Source organism: Amphiura filiformis, chromosome 1 (genome assembly GCF_039555335.1).
Source record: "Amphiura filiformis chromosome 1, Afil_fr2py, whole genome shotgun sequence".
Classification (NCBI taxonomy): Eukaryota; Metazoa; Echinodermata; class Ophiuroidea; order Amphilepidida; family Amphiuridae; genus Amphiura; species Amphiura filiformis.
Window position 1 is genome coordinate 80,206,932 of NC_092628.1, and position 24,429 is coordinate 80,231,360.

Sequence of the window (24,429 nt, forward strand, 5' to 3'; positions counted from 1 at the left end):
ACTTCCAGTGTACTGTTTTCCTGACACTTTTGTGGGCTCTGGAATTGGCAATTTTTGGCCATCGAACTTTGCTTATTTTGTGCCTACTCTGGATGTTTGGTTTAGCGTGTCTGTTTATATGCACAGTGATTTTCATCACATGTTCTAGTGCAGTTTTGTATTACCATTGATCCTTGTTGTTTTTGCAGGTTTAGCACTTTTGTGAGCCTTGGAACTGGTAATTTTTGGCTATCGAACTTTGCTTACTTCCTATGCCTACATTTGCTGGTTTTGGCCCCCCCCCCCCTGCATATTGTCTAGTCTGTATTTTACTTGTTTCCCCACATCAAGTTGGTGTACCTTGCTCGTTTTCCTTTCTGTTGTTTATATTCAAGGTATCCTCTTGTATCATTTATTGATCCTTGATGTGTTTTGTGTCCTCGTCCGTTGGATTCACCATTACCCACTTTTTAAGTCAAGAACAACAATCTGAATGCATCAGTAATATTCATCGATTTCAAGAAGGCATTTGATACCATCCACCGTGGGAAAATGCTTGACATAATGAGAGTATGGAGTCCCAGAGAGGCTAGTGGCTGCCATAGGATGATGTACCATCATACTATAGCTCATGTCACCTGATGGTGTCACTAAGGATTTTGAGATCCAAGGAGGAGTTCTGCAGGGAGACACTCTGGCACCATTCCTCTTTATCGTATATAGTCCTTGATTATGTTTTTTAGGCAATGGAAGGCAATGAAGAGCGACTTGGCTTTACTCTGGAGCCCAGGAAAAGTAGGCGAATATGCCCGCACACAATCACAGACCTGGATTTTGCAGACGACATTGCTCTTCTAGCTGACAACCTCAAAGACGCACAAGAACTGTTACATCTTGTTGAAGCTGCTGCACAGAAAGTAGGACTAGGAATCAATGCCAAGAAGACCAAGGCAATGCTGTACAAGGAAATTCCGTCTTCAATAAAAACACTGGACGGAAGCGAATTAGAGATAGTGCATGACTTCAAATATCTAGGTCAGAAAGGCACTTGCTTGGAAAGCATGCAACAGCTTGGACAAGATCTGGAAAAGTAATCTGCCAAGAGCTCTAAACATGGACAATAACAACCAAAATGAGAAAAGCTTTGGATGGCTGCTATGTATCCGTCTCTTGCGGAAGGCACTAGATATCTCATGGCAAACTCACACCACCAACAAAGAACTATGGGAATCTGTTACCAATCTCTGAGAGGCTCAGGATTAGAAGGTTGAAGTTTGCACGGCACTGTGCAAGAAGCGATGAGGAAGCAGCTTCAATTGTTCTTATGTGGCAGCCCAAACATGGAAAGAGAACAAGAGGTCCACCCAAGAAGGAATATATCAAGATGTTGGCAGATGATACGGGATTAACAGGCAGGCAACTTTACACAATCTAGCAAATCGTAGACCTGCCCCCCCACACACACACATACACACACAAATAACGTAATTGTATACATGTAGTAGGCCTACCATACATTATTAGGTTGAAATCGTTGTGTCTTGCATGGGGCTCTAACAACAAAAATTTACAAAATGTCAATCCATAATCCCTTATTACCTCGACCACTGTTATTAAGCGAATTTTCCGTTTCTTTTGCTCATATTCAACTGCCCCTCCCCCTCAAATGAATGAAATTCCGAGATTAGCAAATTCTGGTCGTCTTGGTCGAAAAGTAGGCCTACATTAGATGTATTTTTTTTCTATTATGGTGTCATGCATTTCCTTCCCATTGCTGAACATATTGTAGTGTTACTGCTGGAAAAATACTAGACGGGCCAAGTGAAGAGGGCTATCCAACATGAATATCTACAGGCTTGAAGCCTGTGCTGACTGAAGGTGAGATGCTATCCACATTTTGGATAAGTCACGTTTAAGCATTTTCTAAAAATAAAGGTGACCAAACTTAATATGTTAATTAATAATAATTGCATAAAAATTCTTATTATCCAAAGCAACAATTCCCCGACAATGTAATGTCAGTGGATTCATTCCAGTGAACCTGAGAATGGTCAGCCTCAGGCCTGGTCAACCTGATCACCAGGAATACTGCCCTCTAGTTCATTAACAGTATTTCCTAGTCTCACGGGCCAAACAATAGAGGGCAGTGGTCAGTTTGGTGGAACGGGATGCCAATTTTCAGGGATAGTTTAAAATTGTATTAACCATGTTTTAACATGGTTAATACACAATTTTAAGCACAATTTAATACACAATTTAATACACAATTTTAAGCAGTTAAAACTGCTTAAAAGTGAAGGATTCAAATGAAAAATTTGGGTTGGCATTTCTTATTCTTTTTTGTGTAAAAGTTGGTGGAAAATCTAGAAAAATCATAATTTGGCAAAAATGTCAAAATCGGATCAATTATATAATCAGATTTGTTGCTGAAACCAACCCAAAATGTGCATTTCTCTTTAGTTTTATAAACATTACTGGCTGTTCAGTAATACAGGTATACAAAGGGAAAAAACGATCACCCGACCCTATCTAAAATTTTCATGTAAGGGCAACATAACAATCTTAACTTGTTTGCCATATCTTTAGAGGACATACAACAGGGGTGTGAATGACCACAGATAAAAAAAATCTGAAAAAGTCTGAAATTTGGAAAGCTCACTATTCTTTTTTGTACAGAGGAAGTGCAGAAAAAGAGATAAAAATCAAGATCAAAAAATATGAATTCAGATTTTAATCTGAACTCTCACATACACCCCTGATACAAAACGACGTCAATCATGACAGAGTCATCCTCATTTAAATAAAACAACACTTTTTAAGAGTACTTTAAAGAAAGACTGGTAAAGACACTTTTTGTGTTTGAGTAATTTATTCACATTATTCACCCCAACTCACTCAGATCTGACAAGAGACATTGTTTGATACAAAATGATGGTGTTTTCATAATGCTTCTGTGATATCCTAAGCACCTTGGAACTTTGGAAAAAGTGCACCTTGGAAAAGATACAAAATGCATTGAGGCATTTTAACAATGAAACTGATGTACTTTGTTCTTTTCCCAGCATAGTATTGAAGCTCTGTGATTGAAGCTAAACTAAATGATGGAAGGAGTACCAGAGAACATAGTGTTCTATGGGGAGAAATTGGAACCCAGATAAACTGGATTTCATCAGCCTGTTAGTTCAGGCCAAAGATGTTTTACTTTAGTAAAACCTAGATGAGCTTATCTGTATACCGCTGCGTGGTTTCGAACGTAACCGTCCCGGCTGAAATCCAGAAATGACGTCATTTGTTCTGGTGTTGCCACTTCCGGGTAATGCGGGAGAAGAACATGCCTTTTACAAACAAAATGGCCAACAAGTCCCGGCCCCTTTCCAGCGAAAATACAGCTTATTTAGCCAATGTGAACATGGGGTCATCACCAGAAATATTTTCCTATCATATTGGACTAACACGTCAGCTACATGGTATTTCACGATATAACAGTAATAAAAAGAAAACTTCAAACGTTCGTTCGTCGGATTTTTGACGAAGTGACCAGCTCTAATTACGTCACTATGTAAACAACATAGAGGTATAAATAATTAATTAGGTAATACCAAATATGGAGGTATCCAAAAGTATGCTAATTAGAACAGGTTAGAAGGCACGACAAATCAGAATACGATCCTGGTATCCAATTCTATGCAAATGAGTTGAAGGAGGTTACGTGAACATGTACAATAATGCGACTCTTGTGTATACCGACCTCTGTGGTTCAGGCCCATCATCTCTCACCTTTCAGGTTGGGGATAAGACCATAATCAGTACTTTGAGAAAAAGCTTTGCCCCATTGCCACTCTATGTAGGTTTAGCATTTGTATAGCATAGCATGAATGGTAACTGAAGATGCCACATTAGTCAGAGGCAATCATTTACAGAAATGAGTTACAACAGATGAGGCATGACTTTTTGAATGACCCTCAATATTACAACTGCTACCGAATGCATTTTGGTCAAATTTCTCCTGACATACTGTGTGTGTTTAGGGAGCACACAACTAAATCAATGCGCCACTTGTGCTGCTCTTTGGACTAATAATCAGAAAGAGTAGCAAATTTTAAAGCCTGTGCATATCAAAAAATGGGCAGAAACATGTTTGCAGTGTTGAGAGCATGTCAAAAACAGTGAGGGTGCTGTTTAGTGGCTCCTACCAGGAAAACAAGTTAAACTTTCATCGATTTGCAATCGACTGGTTATTATAAAATATCTCAAAAAGCGCCGTACAGGCATCAAAAAGAGCAAAGAAAACTGGTGGTTTTACACATATTTCAATGGGACGATTATTTAGTGGTGTGTGCCCTTTAAACAAAGTCAAACACGCTGTATCAAAATGATTGGTACCCATAAGTTTCCAGTGATTATGAACATGACTGCGACATAAAAATGCAACATTGAATCCACATCATTTCTTGATTAGTGTCATAATCACTCGTATAACAATACATTATGGTCATTTCAAGAGGATACAATATTGCATTTGGAAGCAGTTTTCAATAACCATCAAAACTAATGGGTACTATCATTTTTATACAGTTTGTAGTTACTTACGGAAGGACTACTTAGTGTAAATGTCCTGTTAATATCTCTGTATGTTACAAGTTCATCTTCATGTTTGTAACACTAACCGACTGGCATCTTAAGAATAATGACTTAAAGTTCAAGTTCATCACTATGACCAGCTCTTACAAAATGAGCATAAAGTGGGCTCCTTTCTTTGGTCTTCAGAACTCAATATTTCCCCCCACAATGTCTTTTGTTTTCTAATGAATTTTGTCATGATTAATAGACTGTATCAAAATCTATAGTGCCCTGGCGACTTTATGCTCATTTTGTGGGAGCAGGTGATTGTGAGTTGAGGCTTTCTGGCTCTCAACTCTCAAAATATTGGTCAAGAATCAAGTTACACTGCAAACTACATATACACCATGTATGACAGGAGTGTTCTGACATAAATGCAAAATTTGTACTGGTATACATTATATTGAATTCATCCAGTCTCTCATCTGTCCAGTTTCTGTTCCGCATCATTCTCATAATTCTTGAATTCTTTGTCTTTGATTTCATCACATTCTTTGTGCACCCTTTGCAATTCCTCTTCACAATCCATGCCTAGGTAGCTAGGGAAATAGTCGTCAGGTTTAGTGTCATATCTGTAAGTCTCTGGCTCCTCCAAGATGATTCCTCCATCTGTTATGCCTTTTACAAATGCATCAACCTGAAGACAGAAGCAAAAAAAAAAATGTGTATAAATCAAGGACACCAACATCCAGTTCTCAGCAAGAGTTATAACAGGCCTTGCCATTTGAGGCGAGCGATCGCTCTCACTCGCCACCGCTCGCCCAAACTCTATTCTAGTGAGCGATTTTCCATTCACAGTGGCGTAGCGGGTAGCCAGGGGGAAAACTGCCCAAAATTTTTTTTCAGGGGACGGCAAAGAGTAAAATGACCTTAAAATGACTAAAAAGGAGACAAAAATTTGACAAATAGGGACAAAAATTTGGCTTTGCCCCCTCACACTACTGTCCACTCGCCATAGACACTAAATAACGCTGGCTGCGAATCTCTCAAAATTGAATCAATTTACATTCAAGTTTCAGCACTTTTAATGTATTTAATTTATCAAAGATGGCAATGCTCGCCTAGCCAGTGGCATAGCTACGGAGGGGCAAGGAAGGGCGTTGTCTTTATGGGGCATCAAATCAAACTCGGCATTATCAAAGTGCCTCCTCCAAGCGATGAAAGTCAACATTTTCACATGCTGCGCACACATTTCAACATAAATACTTAGAACCATTTTAAGACCAAAGTTCTACCTGATTTATAACCAAAATTAGTGATATTTATGAAAATTTTGACTACTTGCCTAGCATCATGTTAGTGAGTGATTAACCACTCGCCTTTAAAATCTAGATTGCAAGGCCCGAAATAAATGACATTACACAACAATTATGGTTAGCGTGAGGGAACTTAAACTAAGATAAGAGCCACACTACCCCTGCTTACTACCACTATTCGCCAGTGAAGTGGTTACCTAACTCCCTAGTAACCAGGCCCTTGCAACTCCTATACCAACGCAATACAAAAAGGTGTGGACACCGTCGGCTTCCCCCATGTATTATCCGCCGGTGCCATTATCATGTGACTGAAGAAAAATGCTGCTGCCACCACAGAATTAGAGACAGAGAACCAGGACTCGACCGCCATCTTGATACATTATGAATATATGAATATATAATTAGAGAAAAATGCTGCTGCCAAAAGCGATATAGGCTACCTAAACAGCGTATTTATATCAAGACTTAGTTTTTGTCACTGTCCTCACATCGATGAACGGAGTCTCTAGTCCATAGCACTACATGCTCTATTCTTCGTCCATGCTAGTAACAGGATCATGCACCTTTTGGAATTGGTAATGCATGCCATAGACTTTGTGTTGTGATCATTTCGATCATGGTGCAGAACTCAAATGTGTGATCCAGTTGACACAGTGATAATCGGATTACACGTAACACTTTGTTGGCAAATACATACCGTTTCATTGTCCCTCATTGGTTCCTTAGTTTTCCAACACACATGGTTGATCCCTGATTGAAGGCACCTGTGGGCCATGATCCTGCCTATATTATGAGCTGCTGCAACATCACTGGAACTGTATAAAAATTTACGAATGCTCCACTCCTTTGTTGAAGCACCGAGGACTTGAAAACCATTCCTATGCTCCAGATGACATTGTGTTTCCCTGTTCTTCACTTCAAAATGTAATCTGTAATACAACACAACATGGAAAATTATATTGATGTCAAAGTACTCCCAACGGACGAGGTACAAAACACACCAAGAATCAAAGGATGATACAAGAGGATACTAAAAGCAGAAAGATTTGAGCCAGGTATACCAACTTGATGTGGGGAACAAGACAAAGACAAAATTAGATAAAAACTAATGCAGTACATGTAAACCATAAAGGTGGACACTGCACTTTTGTCTACCATCCCTGTCTGTGGTTTTGGATTTTTACTAGTGCAGTATCAATGTACACTCCATGGTTTAAAACCTGCATTAGTTTTGATCTAATTTTGTCTTTGTCTTGTTCAAGTTGGTATACCTTGCTTGGATCCTTCTATTTGATGTCATATAAAATAGAAGAAAATGTGCATTACTCTGTTAAATAAATACAATTTGCATGATCATTAGTTTAGCTTCCTGCTAAATGTATTATTCAACTGAAAGGTATAATCAAGAATATTTTACAGCATTATGTATTGTATACAGTTCCAATTGTTATATGGAGTAAATTATATTAAATGTATATTTTTTATTATTTGTATTGGGTATGGTAGTCAAAAATATACCTATTTTGTGGTAGGTTCAATAAGTGTAAAATAAAATATATAGACACATATGTAGGCCTACATCACTTCCGGGAAATGTCAACAAGCCGTTTCGCGGGAAAAGCAGTGGACCAAGACACTTGTGATCAAACCATCAGCCCAGATGGCGAAAGCTAAAGTAGGGAGTTACTTTTTTATTGGATATGCCTAGCAAAATGTTTGAATTATTAAAATCGATTCAGTGATTGATGTTTGTATGTTTTTTGGAGTAATGTTTTATCTTAAAGATGTCTTACTTATGCCAATATTGTTTATGGAAGTTGCTTAATCCCCATCCTCGGTCCTTGATGGCTATTCCCATTTTCTCTAGGTTTCTTGGATTGCGATTATTGAAGTCTGCAGCCACTTGGTCATTCTCTGACAATGCATCAGTTTCTTCTACTGCACTGTTGCTTTCTTTTGGACTGACTTCACTGGAGTATAACCTCTGGATGGCATAGTTACATAACCTTGTGTGTTCGAAACCTGAAAGAAAAAAAACACACAATTTTTGCTTACTTTGTATCATCTCACCTCAAGTGACTACAGTAATGTCAGGTTTTCATTTCAAAGAACTGACTATACTGCAGCACTTCGGCTCAATAATTATGAGCCCTTATGCATAAATCAATTAATACTGAAAGTGCATGGACATGGTCACAGTCTACCCAGCTAAGAGCTCATTCCATCTAAAAAGTGGCTCAGTTTTATTTCTAAAGAATGGTTGCGCATTCATGAGATGCTAGTTCTATTGTGATAATTTCTGTTGTGACATACACATGACATTTAATTCTCTATCAATTGAATGAATATGATGAATGAATAGAAATGATGGACATCAAGGTTGCGTTGCCGAAGTCATGATGTACCTAAACCACGGAAGAAATACAAATAAACTTTAAATTAATCTAGATGTAGGTACAAAAGGCAAACCTTGTCCAAGGTAGTTAACACATTTGCTGGTCAGCCAAATTGGCCCAAAAAACACACAAGGTTGCTACGCTGGGCGGTCCATTTAATTTAATTTAATTTTGAGCCCAAATACCCGGCACTCCAGTCTCAAATGTTTCAAAATCAATGAACAATTACCAATCAGTATAAAAATGAACAATTCTTAATCTTAGGCACTTGAAACTTGATTATGAGTATAGCGTCCACCGCCCGCGTTATGAATTTTGTGCCGCGTTTGAGATGTAAAATCTGAAAATAATTCATTATTTTGCAAATTACTACTAAACCAGAAAGAAAATTTGTTCTGCAAAATTTTTAAACCCCTTTTTTTGTATTTGAACCCTTCAAAAACTATTAGAGAACTATTAGATGAATCCATCTAAATATTTTAGCATTAAAAATATACAGGTTTTTGACCCTTGCTCTATCCAATTATTTCAATTATACCTTTGGGATACCAGGGTAGGCTAGATGAGAAATGTTTTTACCAGATGGACATTGTTGATGTTGTAAATAATTTAACTAGGAAAGACCTAGTTTTGACAAATTGGTGCCAAAAATTTATTTCATAATGTTCTGCATGATTGTTATTTTTGTATTTAATGAGTCAATCCTCCCCCCATTTCCCCTATCCTCAAATGTATACGGAGCGGGTAGTACAAATTGGAGTGAAGAAGACCGGCAGGGTATACTTCGGAACACATTTAGTTTGTTTTAAAACTTGAAAAACAAAAAGCAAGATAATTATACTTTTATAAATGTTTATGTGTGTTTGTGACATTATATTGCGAATGGCGATACCCAATAAGAATGAACAAAAGCGCATAAGCATTGGTTAAAGGCCGCTGATAATGAAACCTTGAAAATAATGAATAATGAAATAGTTGCCTCATTATGAGCTGAAAAAAATGGGACGCTAAACTCAACATCAAGTTTCAATAGCCTTATCAAAATTCCAATTTTTTATCATTTCATATTCATATAAATTTCACCCAGCACTAAAATTTGCCTAGCTTAGTATAACCCTGAAAACACGATACATATTTTACATCGCAAATTAAAAGAAAAGATAGGTCAAGGAAACGTACCGGTACATAAATATGTTGTCTCTCTCTGCACTTGACTTACATGACTTGACCCAAATATATATTTTTGTGATGAGAGCATCGCACATGGAATTTTATGCCATTTTGTTTTGCATTAAAAGGGCATTTCATGACCGCATCACATCATCCCCCCCAACCACGTTTCTCAAAAAAAAGTTGAGATTTTATACCACTGGAAACCTCTGGCTACATAATGTTTATAAATTAATTATATTAATGTACAAACAATTTCTTGCAGATTAATTCGTTCTGCAAAAATATGAAGAAATTTGAATGCAAAATCGGAATCAAAAGAAATTTTGGGCATAATTTTTTTTAGTGGACACCATGACTGAGTAGACACTTATTAGGTATGCCAGGCAAACACATTTGCTAGTCAGCCAAATTCGCCGACAATGTCAAACAATGCATTTTTACATAGAAATTTAAAACAACTGGCGAAGAAAGAAACCTACATAAATATGTTTTCTATACTTCACTTGACCCAAATATATGATTTTTTATGGTGATAAGTCACTTTCGCACATGGAATTTTAGAGGATTTTGATAGCAGTTCCATTAAAAAAGCTGCTATCATCATAGAAACACCCCGAAATGCCGTTTTGGGGAATTTTGCTAGCTGAATCTTTTTGACATTGTTTGATGAAAGTCAATCTTTGACAAGATGTAACTTTGCTACGGAAAGTGCTATGAAAAAAAGGTTTTCAGTTTTGGCTTTGTTTACTCAAGGGCTTTAATTTGATATATAAAATGATGCAGTTTGATGGCAAATTTGAATTCACATAGGCCTACCTACACTTATTGTACTGATAAAATAAAAATGTCATAAAAAGATGATGCTTTTCAGTTTTGGCATTCTTTTATACTCAATAATTTGATATCGGTATATAAAATGATGTGGTTTGATGACAAATTTGAATTCACCTTTTGTGCCTATGTATTTCATTTTCGGTGTATTTCAGTGATACAGTATAAAACAGTAAATTATGTAACTTGATTGAAAAAAAAAAATTATAAGCTTACTAACAATTATTGTGTTATTAATATTTGCTACAGAAAATCGATCAAAAGTGTGCTGCTGCTTACGCAACAACATGTAAAGAAGAAAAGGGAATTCTTACCACTTATATGACCACGTTTTAAAACCAGCACTATTCGTCTAGCAAGATCTAATGCCATGTTTCTAACTCAACTGAACTTCTTTCATGCACAAATATGCCATGCATGTGTGTCCAGAAAATGATTGTATAGTGCTTATATTCCAGTTTTTTTGTGCGATTATGTTTTATATGCTATGCACCTTCTCCTTTAAATCCTATGTGTGACGTCACCTAATTGATATTGAATTGCATTAAAACTATTGGAATATAGTAATCGTTTATATTGGAGGCGCTCTTTGCAGTTTAAAAAAATTGACCCTGAAATTGACCTGGAAATTCACTAATATTTTCGCTTTCAACCACTGACGTCTAGCGTCTGTTGTCATGGTAAGCAAAAAATAAGCAATTTACAACAGTTATTGTTTTGACTGGAAGTTTTGTTCTCTCTATAACATGTGTACTATAGTACGAATTTTTATCTCATCCTCATACCTGAGTGGAAAGCCTTGAAATTATAAGCTTACTCCACAGCTCCATTCATTTACATTATAAATTCATGTTATGTATTGTTATTTTAGCCCCTGTCTTACTCGAGAACTCTAGCTTCGAATTTGCACACAATAGTTGTAAAATGCATTCGATGCTAGTGCCTTGCTATCGTTTTTCGGTCGGACAGCGGTGCAATTTTTTGCAACAGGTTTTAAATTTATTCTGTCTGATGTCCGTTAAATGTCATGTTGTTGAAATTTGGATGAAAGTTATTTCGATGAGTCAACTCTATCTTTTGAGCAAGATTTGCCTATTTTGAACGGTCTAAAATTATGCTGAAGTGTAATTTTAGCAACATTTTTGATGCGATCGCCTGTTGTGATCGGTTGTGTTTACTTCTGAACTTCCATTGCTTTACACAGTGTCATGCTTCAGCGAATCCGACTAGATTTTGAATGCAATGGTCTCTAGCCTAGAATGTGAAGCTATCGGTGAGCAAATTCTTGGCTAGACCTCTCGAGCAACCCCTGTTGTGCATCTATCATCTCATATAACATGGGCGACATCATTATGATTATCGCCTTGTTGTTTTAGTACACAAAAATAATGATGTTGTGTGTTATATGAGACGATACATCATACATGGATAGATGCACGACAGCGATTAAAATACCTTTATTCTCATTCTTCAACAATAAAAACACTTCAATTCAAATAAATATATTAAAGTCATAATGTACGATCTTTTTTCAGAATTTACCTTTATTTTTTTCAAAACCGATTTTTTGGCATATTTGTAATACTTACACATGTTATAACTTAAATCTATGAGCAAACTGTCAAATTCGTCCTATTTGTAGTAAACGGGGCGATTCTGTTGGTCCGACATAAAGTCATAATTTTTTTAGATTATGACTTTATGTCGGCCACGATCGCAAACCGTAGTCTCGTACAAAACTAGCTTGGTTACGCTCCCTCCACATGTGGAGGGAGCGTGAACTAAACTGGCCGCGTGAGAGACTAACTCTGAGGCCGCACTCACTGTCCTGATCCAAATAGTGCGATATGTTTCGAGTGATAGAGGTGAAGGTTTATTCTGGTGTTTCTTTGCAAATTCCCAATGTTTTTCAAGCGTCCAAATGTATTGGGAACTTTCATAATGATTGCATATTATCATTTTAGAAGAAAAAAAGAAAAATCTAAAAATTTAAAAAGATCGTACATTAAGGCTTTAATCATGAGTATACCAAATTTTAATCAAATTAAAGCCTACAAAGAATTACCTACATATAGGGCTTAGAATCGATCAGTCCCGTTGTTGCTAGCATCTCCGATTGGTTCAAATAGCACATACAACTTACAAGTATCGCCTCAACACACACACTAGGGCTGGAAAAAATGCAACATTTCCCGGGAACATCATCAAAATTTCCCTCCAAGTTTGCAAAATTTCCCTCCACTTGAAAATGTTTCCATTATTTCTTATTGTATTTCTTTGTAGAAGACAAAAATTTCCCTCCAAATAGCAAAATTTCCTGGGAACATGGTTCCCAAGTTCCCCACTTTTTCCAGGCATAAATTTACTGTTAAGTGTGTAATAACGTATCATATCACAAGACTAAGAACCAATAAGATTGCAGGAACTTTCTTAAAGTGTTTAAGGGGGTACTACACCCCTGGCCAATTTTGTGCCTATTTTTGCATTTTTCTCAAAAAATTATAGCACATTGGTGACATGTAAGATATGTATATTGGCAAAGACTGAAAATTCAGCAACTCAAGGCAAGTAGTTATTTGATTTATTGATCAAATATTGGTTTTCCCTCATTTTTGACTGTAACTCCACAACTGTTGTCTGTGCTGAAATAAAATTTCCAGCGCAGTAGTTGTAGTTGTAGTTCTTGCCCCTATAAATATACATATTTTACTTGTCACCAATGTGCTAAAATTTTTGAGAAAAATGCAAAAATAGGCACAAAATTGGGCAGGGGTGTGGTACCCCCTTAAGAATATATATTATTAATATTTTGCAGATTTCTAAATTACAAATTAAGCCTACTCAGTGCTAACTGTCCAGCGCATATTATTTTCCTGTTTCCACAAAAGGTTGTGCACATGTGATGTTGTGCGCATATATATGCAATTATTCAAGAACTCTAGCTTCGAATTTGAACACGAAACGCATTCGATGCAAACAATCTTTGCCCCCCTGCCCCTTTACACATAGTATACATACATACATACAAGATTTTGGGGAACCCGAATTTAAGGTGGTACTACACCCCTTGTGACTATTTTTGCATTTTTCTCAAAAATTAATAACACACTGGTAACAAAAGTTATGTATATTATAGGGGCAAGGAATCCAGTTACTACACTGGAATTTCAGTGACTCAAGACAAGCGGTACGTTATTTATGATAAGAAAAGAATAAGATGGAATGTACCTCATTTCTTAGCATATACAGGGTGTCCCAGAAGTAACTTAACATTGTGAATTTGCCATAACTTGCGTTGGGTTAATAGTGTTGTTACAAAAACTGCACAGTATGTAGATAATTCTTTTAGAAATGTTATAAATGATACCAAACATGCCTACATGTATGTGGTCATTACCTTAAGGCAATAGGCATGAAATTGACAGATATCTACCATACCGTAAAACCCACTTTTATGAACACAAAATAAGTCTCGTCATTTGAGACGTGATGACACAATATAACGTGTTATCGTTTTAAAATCTGTTTTGTTTAATTTTGCTATGTTTGTTTGCTTCATAATTTGATGTCAAATTTCTTAACAACTTGTAATTCATGTGCTTGAACAAAGCACATATGAGCTTGCTTTTGTGGGTTTGATACACACATATACAGTCGCACAGTAAGGTCAAGGGGTCATCAATAATGCTGTTTTTGGTATCAGAATAATTCTAAAAGATCAATCTATGTGAATATGTTGTCCATTTTGGTATGAAGATATGGCAAATTCACAATGTTAAGTTACTTTTGGGACACACTGTATAATGAACCACTTGTCTTGAATTACTGAAATTTCAGTGTGAAGTAATTGGATTCCTTGCCCCTATAATGTACATGACTTTTGTTACCAGTGTGTAGTTATTTTTTTGAGAAAAATGCAAAATTAGTCACAAAATTTACCAGGGGGTGTAGTACCATCTTAAAACCTTAAAATGTCTTATCATATAATGCGAGTGCAGCGAGCAGGAAATTTTGCATATTTTGTGTTCCTACATCTTTTTAGGGGGATATAGAAACAGTGCCCAAAATATCTGTGCCAAAAAATCGCTTCCCCCCCTTCCGACCTACCAAAAATAGCTTGACCCCCTTTTGACTTGCCAAAAAATGCTTGCCCCCCTCCTTTTGGCCTGCCAAAAAATCTTTGCCCCCCCCCACCTACATGTATAATTCACCACCCTGGGAGTACACATTTATTGCACCACCCCTTATATTTTGAGTAAAGACTGGCTATTTTGAACAGTCCAAAAGTTTGTTGAAGTGCAATTTTAGCAACATATTTGATGTGATCACCCGTTGTGATATTGGCTGTGTTTACTTCTGAACTTCCATTGCTTTACACGGTATGGTATCATGCTTCAGCGTTCCGACTAGATTTCGAATGCACCGGTCTCGAGCCTTGAATGTGAAGCTCATCGGTGAGCAAATTTGTGGCTAGACTTCTCAAGCAAATATGCACATAAAATCACTGTTTGTCCAGCACGCTTCAGCTTGGGTGTTTGGAATTCCGAAAATCAATAAAAAAGGTGGGGGTTTAAAAGCCTGCAGACTTTTGAAAATCATAATGAATGTACAATTTTAACGGTAAGTTAATACAACTTAAGGGCTCAAATAGCGACATTTTCTCATATTTTTTGTGGGACCTGTGAGCACATCAGACATTATCGAAATGCATTTTTAAAACAAGGAATGTCCTGATGATATCAAATTTTTTTTTTTTAATTTGCGATATAATGTACACATTTTATGGCAAATTTAACAGTCTTCGAAGTAAATTGTATAAATCTAATGATATGTACTTTAAGGGGGCTTTCATTTTCTTTGGAATGAGGGGTCATGAATATACTGGGGGTGGTCAAAGAATTTTTAGACCAAAAATTGGAGGGTTATAATTTTTTTACACCAAACATAGGGGGGTAGCTGGTGACTCAAAATTTTTGTACATTAGGTTTCACTGCCTGAAGAGATTTGATCAAAAATTGAATTCCCTCCTGAGGTTGGTATCTGTCAATGAGGTGACCAGATCACCAGGCTGGCATTGTGGCTAGAGGCAGTTTATAACACAAATGGGTCAATGAGATACATTAAAAATGACCTTGTGTGGTATTTAGTTTCCAGGAAGTGAAATTTGCCTGAGTGTATTTGTGGTTAAATGTTGATTTCTTACTACAAGAGTTATTACCGTTGATTTGGTTGAAAAAGGAGGTGAGACATGATCAATTCTGTTCAGGTAGTGAAGCCTAATGATGTTGCTGGCACATTATTTTAACTTACGATCAAAATGTGCGCACAGGTTTTAGTTATATGATGCTAAACTTTTGCGCGCTCCGCGCACTTTCTTTGCACTTACAGTCCAGATTTAAATAGACTCCACGCACATTCTTCACACTTACGTTTTTGCGCACTCTGCGCATTAGTTCCAGCAAGCAATAATTTGTCTTGAGTCTGTGTGGACGGAAGGTGGGGGTCATAAAAATTTTGGACCGAGGTAGGTGGGTCATAACCAAATTAGCCCGTGATGGAGGGGGGTCATAAAAAAATTGACTGGTCACCGACATATTCATGACCCCCCCTCTTCCGAAGAAAATGACATCCCCCTATGTGTATGTAGCTGGGATGAAAAGCCGACAATCAATATTGAAAATTTTGACCTTTCATATTGAAGACATAGTTTTCTTTCCCAAAAGACCTAAATTTGTTGTTTCTCTTGATTCTTTCTTAGATTTTCTTTCATCAGGGAAAACAGAGACTAAGTTTAAAATGTTATTTTCAGCTTTATTGTGTTCTTGGTTCTTGTTTTTGTACTACATAACATAGCTTGTTTTTTATTATCTTTCCTACAGATGTGACCGGTGGAATGTGAGAAGTACCATTCAATTCAACACAATATTCACAATGGATAATTATCATGTGTTGGAGATGATAGGGGAGGGGTCTTTTGGTAAGGTCTACAGAGGCAGAAGGAAATACACAGGAAAAGTAAGTCAAACTCAAACTCATCAAATAGACTAAAGAGGAAAATATTTGGTGCTTGAAATTCTAGGCCCAAGGACACAGGATGCAAATTGTTTTGAAATAGGATGGGACTTTTTCCAGCTTTTTGTTTGGTTTCATATTTGGCATGATTGCCCCTTTTCCTACAGGAGACCTGAGATCCAAATAGAGGTCATCAGTGTGACATCATATCCCGCATCATATCGGCCATCTTGTAGGTAACTCAATGTAATTACCTTTAAGTATAAAAGAAATGATGTGATAACCAAGAGATGAGTACACAGATTTACACCATGACAATAAAGGGAAATACAACCGTATTGATTTACCAGCTTTTACCACAAGATGGCGAAAAGCTGATGGCCTCTATCACTCAGAATACAGATTCAGTACCTACTCATTGACAACATGTTTATAGCTTTAGTAATGCTAGGAAGTTAAAGTGGACTGTCATATTATTGTAAATTTCAATCAGTGTCATATCTAGTGATTTGATTTCATCCGATTTATTTCTTCCATCAACAGGTAGTTGCATTGAAATTCATTCCCAAAGTTGGCAGGAGTGAAAAAGACCTTGAAAACCTGCGCCGTGAGATAGAGATCATGCGTGAACTTCATCATGGCAATATCATTGAGATGCTGGATAGTTTTGAGACAGCCAAAGAGGTAGTTGCTGTGACAGATTATGCAGAGGGAGAATTATTTCAGATTCTAGAAGATGATGGCAACTTACCAGAGGAACAAGTGAGTGCAGGGTTTCAAATAGGATTCATAAAATTTGTTGTTTAAAACATTGTTAATCCCCATTCTGTAGAGTTGGGTTTGGGACACACTGCACACTCCAAAATACACACGCACCCCTACACATACTGACTGCAACATGCAGGGGTGCGTGTGCAATCGCTTTCAATCAAAGACACACACACACTCTACATTCCAACCGCAGACCACTCGGGCATTGGAGACCATCCTTGGTTAGTGGAGGTCTGCAAACGACCGTAAATGCATGTATAACATATTTGCCAAATATGTCCTCTATCCTTATGTAAGAGATAACGTCCGCAGTTACTAGATTAAATTCCATACCACAAAAATACAAAAAAATGGTGAAAAGGTCCTCGGTATGTCGATTGAGTACAAATTCTGACGTCCACGTTTGCATAGTCCTAAACAACGTCCATGTTTGACAGCGATTGCATGTATGTATATGAAAATGCACCCCAACACACACACAAACAAACACAATCAAGGAAAAAAGGGAAGGAAAAATATATTCAAATAATAATGCTCCTTTGAAATAAAACATGTTGGACAAGAGAATAGCCAAAAGCACACATGACAAATATAGGTCTATCTTTCTAATAATAGCTTTTACTGATGTTGTATCATCCAGAACGGGCATCAACAAGTTATTGAGTGTGTATGGCCTGTGATGGAATACATTAGTATATAATGAAAGGATTTCAAAGCAAACAAAACATAACATTAGTTTTTTCCATTTTGGTTGCTTTACAGGTGCAGGTGATAGCATGTCAGTTAGTTTCAGCACTGTACTACCTACATGCCCATCGTATCCTACATAGAGATATGAAGCCACAGAATATACTTCTTGGCAAAGGAGGAGTGGTTAAATTGTGTGACTTTGGTTTTGCCAGGGCTATGAGTATCAATACATTAGTATTGACATCTATCAAGGTAAAATATTGTCAACTTAATTCCATTTTTTTCCTTTTATATTAGCCAATTATATAATGAATTGAGGGATACAATATTATACTGTATGAGTATATTGGCAGATAATGGTTGTGTTAACAGTATTTTGCAGTTTTGTTTCTTGTGTAATTACACTTATCTATTCACATTGTTTAAAACAAGATAATATAGGCTTCGAAATGTTTTACAGTGTGAAATAATTAATGTATAGCAACAAAAAGCCACATTTTAATACTGGTCTTGGTCACACTGTTCCACTCAAAGTTGAATACATACCTATGCTGCTGGTTTGCTTATACCCAGCATTAGCCCACAAAGCAACATGCTCATTATTGACCCATTGACCCAACTTTAATTAAGAATAATGTTCAAAGTTTTTTTTTGTTGTTGTTGCAGGGCACACCACTGTACATGGCTCCTGAGTTGGTAGAGGAGAAACCATATGATCACACTGCTGATCTCTGGTCTCTGGGATGTATTTTGTATGAGCTGTTTGTTGGTACACCACCCTTTTACACCAATAGTATATTTCAACTTGTCAGCCTTATCATTAAGGTATTTATATGGGATTTAGAAACAAATTATATGGATCATTGTTCTTGATGTTGCAGGATCAGAAATCTATGATGATGTCTTTTGTTCATTTAATTGTCCTAAGAATAAGTTTGGAGTTCAAAAGCACTTCAATACTGGTTAAAGCCTGTTATAGAATACATAATCTCCCTAATAATATAATCTCCCTGATTTGTTTAGGTTTGAAAAATCGGTACAACTAAGGACAACATGTTTTAGTGGAGTAGTTAGAATTTTTGGTAAAATGAAAGATTGAGTATTTGTTAGCTTTGATTTTTGTGGTAAATATACATCGCAAGTCATTTCATGAGTTGTCGCAATCATTTTATAAATTTCTTTTTCAGGACCCAGTAAAGTGGCCAAAGAATATGAGTCCTGAATTCAAGGTAAGAAATGTTTGTTGCTCTTATTTATTTACTTACTTGTTAGCTGGTTTCTTAATTAACTCAGGTCATAATTGACATAGTGCTATTTGATATTAACATGATGCAAACATTTTTATGAAGCTGCCGACACTCTGATATGGGAGGAAATGGAACCTTTCTTGTTTAAGTCAGCAGTTTAATGCAGAGTGAACAAGACAAATCAATTTAGGGCATTCTCATTCTTCTGGATATGATATCATATTGAGAAATAACATTCATTGCTTCATCTCTTTTTTAGATTTGCCAATGTTGTTGGTTATTTGTGTCTTGTTTTTGTAAAATTTAATCTAAGTTTAAAAAAAAATGAAACAAGCATAGAGGTACTCATCATTCTTTTTCCCCTTTGTTTGAATTGTTTTTGTCAGGACTTTTTGCAAGGTTTGTTAACCAAAAACCCCAGTCGGCGGTTATCATGGCCAAACTTGCTTCATCACCCATATGTAACAGACGGAGTCACAGGTAAGCAGGATATGAAATTATTGTATGTTTGGAAAACAAACTCCATAGATTGTTACTAACATGTCTAAATTCCTGTATAAAATCTGTGATGACAGTTGGTGAAGTAATGTGGCATATAGGCCTATTCATCCTGATAAGCAGTTAAAATGCTACAGGGAAACAAGTGACCTGAAGCATGTTCTTTTTCATCTGATGGTGAGCAAAACTTTCATCAGACCAACCTGCAAAGTCTATTTCCATTTGGTATAGAAGTCTTACTCTATGTACGTAATCTGCTCCTGTGAAATGAGCTTACAATGTTGAATTGATTTTGTTTGTTTGAAGACACCTTTATTGGCAGTGGCATGTACTTTGTGAATGGGGACATAATATGCTGTACTCTGTATTCAATTCTGTCCCCATTCACAAAGGACATACCACTGCCAATGTTTCTTCAAATAAAGAACATCAACTCAATAGTTGGAACACCTTGAAAATCCCAATTGTGACTATACACTCATTTCGTGGGAGCAGGTCACATATTATCAATCCTTTACAAATATTTGAGGTGTTTTAATTTGCCTTGACAAAGAGGTCATACTGGTTTCCTTTAGGGAACAACCCAAAAGTTCGATGAAGCCCTATAAACGAAAGTCCTTTCGTTAGAAGGCTAACCCCCTCCCCTCTAACGTAAGTGACAATTATCGAAAATTCCAACCGTACCCGTATTCATATAGGATACAGGGGCCGTCGCTATATGGTGCATGGGGTTGTGGAGGGGTGTGACTAGGATATGCTACGATATTGATCATGTTTATGGAAGAAACGAATATTGCATTCTATTTTAAAATATTTTTCTTCATTTTCTTTTTTGGAACGGAAAAAAATAGGACTTTAAAAAAAGTGGTATCAAATTGTCGACATCATTCGCCAAAGATTAGAAAAGGTTGCCAGAAAACGTTTAAATGTCAGGTTATATAAAGGGTATATAAAGGGTAAGAAACATTTTCCTATTCAACTTTTAAAACATTTTTGATAACCTCCTGCAAATATTCTAACATAATGTTCTTTAAAAAATATTTTACAATAACATTTTGAAAACATTTTAGAAATAGTTTTGTTATGTGTCTTCATATATAACGTTTCAAAACGTTTTCATGACCTTTTTATAACCAGGGGGATGAGACTGCTTGAGTCAGGTTAAATGTCGGGACCTAGGTCACAATTTGAGAAAAGATGATATACCACTACGGCCATTTGCGGAAGTAACAAGCCACGCCTTGTGATAGCAAGATGATTAATATCCTGCATATTATATTATGCCTCATCAGTTACTTCATATAGCTGATTTACTATAGAATAGTTCTTATACCATAAAATATATTTAAAATATTTTATCATATTGATTAAATGTGACCAAATGCCGGGAAATAATCTGACCTATGTCAGTTCAGTTCGTAGAGATGATATTTTCAGTCGCAATTCCCAGATATCGAAGTTCCCTGGTATAACCTGACAGTTTAATATTATTAAAAAAGTTTTTACCAAAACCAAAACCCCAAAATAACATGCTTGCTGGGGTGTCAGGACGTTTCGCCCCACACCAGTACATACCACTACCAGTTCGCCCCAATACACGTACATACTGCGACCAGTTCGCCCCAATACACGTACATACCACGACAAGTTCGCCCCAATTGACTCACTGTGTAAACTGTAAAGTGCCGTGAATGCAGTGCATGCGGTCATATGGCCAATCAATACAACTTCCAATTGTTTGCATTTATATTCATGTATTATGGAATAATCAATACGACCTATTCATATAATAATAATTAATACGGTATTATAGTAAACATTATAGTATTATTATTATTTTCTTATGATAACAATAAAAAATAACTATCATTTTAATATTATTAATAGTACTAGTATATATTAATCATATCGTAATTATTATTATATTATTGAATCACTTTACATTGTGTTGTTTAATTTGTTTATTTACTGTAGGCCTATGTCTTTGTAAACAAATTAATTTTTGACGGATGTTCTATGAATTTTATGCCATTAAAATGTATTTATGTATTTTATGAATTTGTCATGTTTTTACAATCCATTCACGTTAAGTAACTAATACTAATGTATATTTTCAGTAGACAGTATGCAGTGCTGTTTTTAAATAAATGTTGAGTATTTGTAACAATTTGGCTGGTGATATATATAAACGTGTAATGCTATGAATTTGTTTAGAAACCCATGTGATTCAGCCCGAGATTCAGTTGAGCTGACTATGTTTATGTTATGAAAACATTTTATTTTTGATCATGTACTTTTCCATCCATATGGGTTTTTGTTACTTATCTATTTTATCGAGTATGTTTTTACGACCCGAGAATTACGGGCGTGTTTTGAAATGTGACGTAGGCCTATATTGGGAGGCACGCGAAGAAGAAAAAAGTTGGGATTTTGTTTGCAAAACTGATTAAAGCCCAGTAGGCCTATTAATGATTTCGGTCAAATTTTAATTTGGTTATCCTTTGGCAAAATATTATTAGTAACGAGCTCCTTTACCCACATCCAAAGACCCGTCCTTCTTTTTTTTTGTGGAAAAAGTCAGATCTGCAGGCAGCCAAAAGATTTAATGGTGTCTTGCAGTGCATGCAGCATGCGTTTGAACGTACATTGATTTCTGACGTTGTAGGCATACTAAACCTTTTAAAAACAACTATTTTTATACACCCTCCACCCCAAGTTACACAACGCACACCTTCATGAACAGTATTGAACAGAATAAAAGAATTGAGCGCGAATTGGAAAATGTTACTTTTATGCGCGCATAAATCCGAATGTGTTTTCTTTCCGCTATAATTCAAATGGAAAATATTTCCCATTTAATTCTTTTACAACATAATATAGGGCCTAAAGCCACGATTTCTCCGTGTTACGAAATTAAAATCCGTGTTACAAATTGGACGATTTCCGTGATTTTCCGTTTTCCAATAATTATAAAGCACTGAAAATTGAAAACAAACATGTTTTATAAGTGTATTTTGTATTACCCTTTACTGTAGTAGGCCTAGAATTAATGCTAAAATGGGTTGTTTAATGGTTGATTACTGCCAAATAATCACTTTTCTTTGTTTTATTTTGCAAATCAACACAACAGTTAGACATTTTACACAGTTTTTACAATTTTGTGGCATTTTCAAATTTCCGTGGGCAAACCCGATTTCCGTGAATATTTCCGCTTTTCCGTATCACGGAGAAATCGTGGCTTTAAGGTAGCTGTGTACTCTCAGATACGCATGTAGTAAAAGTGCCATAACTTTGTTATTATTCACGCAAGACATATAAAAGTATACATTTTTATGAAGGCAAGACATCAATGAATATCAATATAAGTACAGTTTTGGTGTAAAAACTACAATTATGAAGAAAATCACAAAAAAGTGAATTTTTGGCAATTTAATTATACTACAACAAAAGAAATATACACTCTTTCCAAAAATTTTCGTTTTTCTTTTTTCTTAATCTTGAGGCACCATTAACGGTTTTTTTAGTTTTTTGATATTGGCCTTATTTTTGAGATATTGACCATATAAGGCATCAAAATGAACTTTTTAAAATTCACAAACGCCTATTTGCACAAAATGATGCCTAAAATCGAAATAGACCAAAATATAAAAAAAATAAGAAAACCGTTTCTTAAATCGATCTAGACTATGCCATAGTCGATTTTTGATAAATAAAAATGTTATTAATCATGATGAACGCATTCAGTTGAACTCGAAATTATACTGATATTTAGTAGGCCTACATCAAAATACTAGTATAAAATGGTTATGAAAAGGTTTAGGCTACCGGTATATAATTATATTTGTGACAGTAAAAGTAAAGTATAGGCCCTACGTAGGCTTATATTATTCAATGCAACATATCATAATGGCATAATTATAATGACACTTCAATACTGAACAATTCTAATTTTAGAATCTGCCAGTTTATTATCCGAAAAACCGACTATGGACTTTCACTTTTAAGCAGAAGTTTACCCCGGGACTCTCACACTGTCAATCATACTTGTGTATCAATAAAATCTAACCACAAGACTAAGCATGGTGGTACAATACGCGCTAGATGCATACGTTCATCCACCAGCACAAAAGCGCCGCATTCCCTAGATAGTTGTGTACCATGTATAGTTATAATGGTACCAGTACGCTGTCGGGAGGATTTAAACAATAACGAGATCTGGGCGACCAATCACAAGCCAGATTCATTTTTAAAGATGCATTACATCATCACCAATTTTAGTTAGGCCAGAAATTGGCCTAACTCTCAAGGCAAAGTCAGTAGTCCACTTGGGAAGCTAACAAACAGAGGGCGTCACGGTGACTGAAAAAGATCAGTTGTGAAAATCTATCAATTGTGCACTCATTAATTAAATCAGAGTTTTAAGCTTAAATGTAATAGCCAGAGTAGTGCACAATTGGCAAGTGGACTACGGAGAAGTCTAAAATCGATCATGCTTTTTATGATGAGCATAAATGCTTACCTATAGATCAGGGACGGATTTAAGCAGTGGCCCGGTGGCCCGGGGCCAGTGGATTTTGCATCGGGCCAGTAAACTTCCAACAACGCTGGCCCGGCGGCGTTATTTCTTTCTGCAACCATAATGGGCGCAATGCGATAACACATAGTACATACATGTAATTATAGGCCTATGAGGCTAGATATAACACGAGTTTATTACCATTATTATTTCCTCTTACTTAATAAAATAAAAAGCAATCGATAGAATTAAAATTCTACAACGGTTTACCTGGGGTTCAACCCACAATCTATGTATCCATAGTCCAATGCCTACACGACTGTGCTATGATTCACAGTGCCAGAAAGGTGTTTGTTTATGATACTTATTGATTACGGAATAAAGTGCATACACACAATATACTATTACTAGTATATTAGTACTATTAAATACGATATAAT

General features: G+C 36.2%; 2 protein-coding genes across 2 annotated transcripts in view; one reads left to right on the forward strand and one right to left on the reverse strand.

Moving 5' to 3' along the window:
- Positions 1 to 4,182: 4,182 nt before the first annotated feature.
- On the reverse strand, positions 4,183 to 10,698 carry LOC140154369 (large ribosomal subunit protein uL18m-like). The gene is made up of 4 exons (XM_072176939.1): positions 10,570 to 10,698; positions 7,649 to 7,877; positions 6,553 to 6,784; positions 4,183 to 5,236 (listed from the first exon to the last, which is right to left on the reverse strand). Exons 1-4 carry the CDS (start codon positions 10,625 to 10,627, stop codon positions 5,021 to 5,023), a joined length of 735 nt encoding a protein of 244 aa, XP_072033040.1. The 5' UTR covers positions 10,628 to 10,698; the 3' UTR covers positions 4,183 to 5,020.
- A 140-nt stretch (positions 10,699 to 10,838) lies between these two features.
- The window catches only part of LOC140154349 (serine/threonine-protein kinase 36-like), a 51,911-nt gene continuing 38,320 nt past the window's right edge, over positions 10,839 to 24,429 (forward strand). The window contains exons 1-7 of the mRNA XM_072176919.1: positions 10,839 to 10,935; positions 16,135 to 16,270; positions 16,811 to 17,029; positions 17,801 to 17,980; positions 18,395 to 18,553; positions 18,916 to 18,957; positions 19,362 to 19,455. Of these exons, the coding sequence (XP_072033020.1) occupies positions 16,187 to 16,270; positions 16,811 to 17,029; positions 17,801 to 17,980; positions 18,395 to 18,553; positions 18,916 to 18,957; positions 19,362 to 19,455 (778 nt within the window). The 5' untranslated portion in view covers positions 10,839 to 10,935; positions 16,135 to 16,186. The remainder of the gene's footprint in view (positions 10,936 to 16,134; positions 16,271 to 16,810; positions 17,030 to 17,800; positions 17,981 to 18,394; positions 18,554 to 18,915; positions 18,958 to 19,361; positions 19,456 to 24,429) is intronic.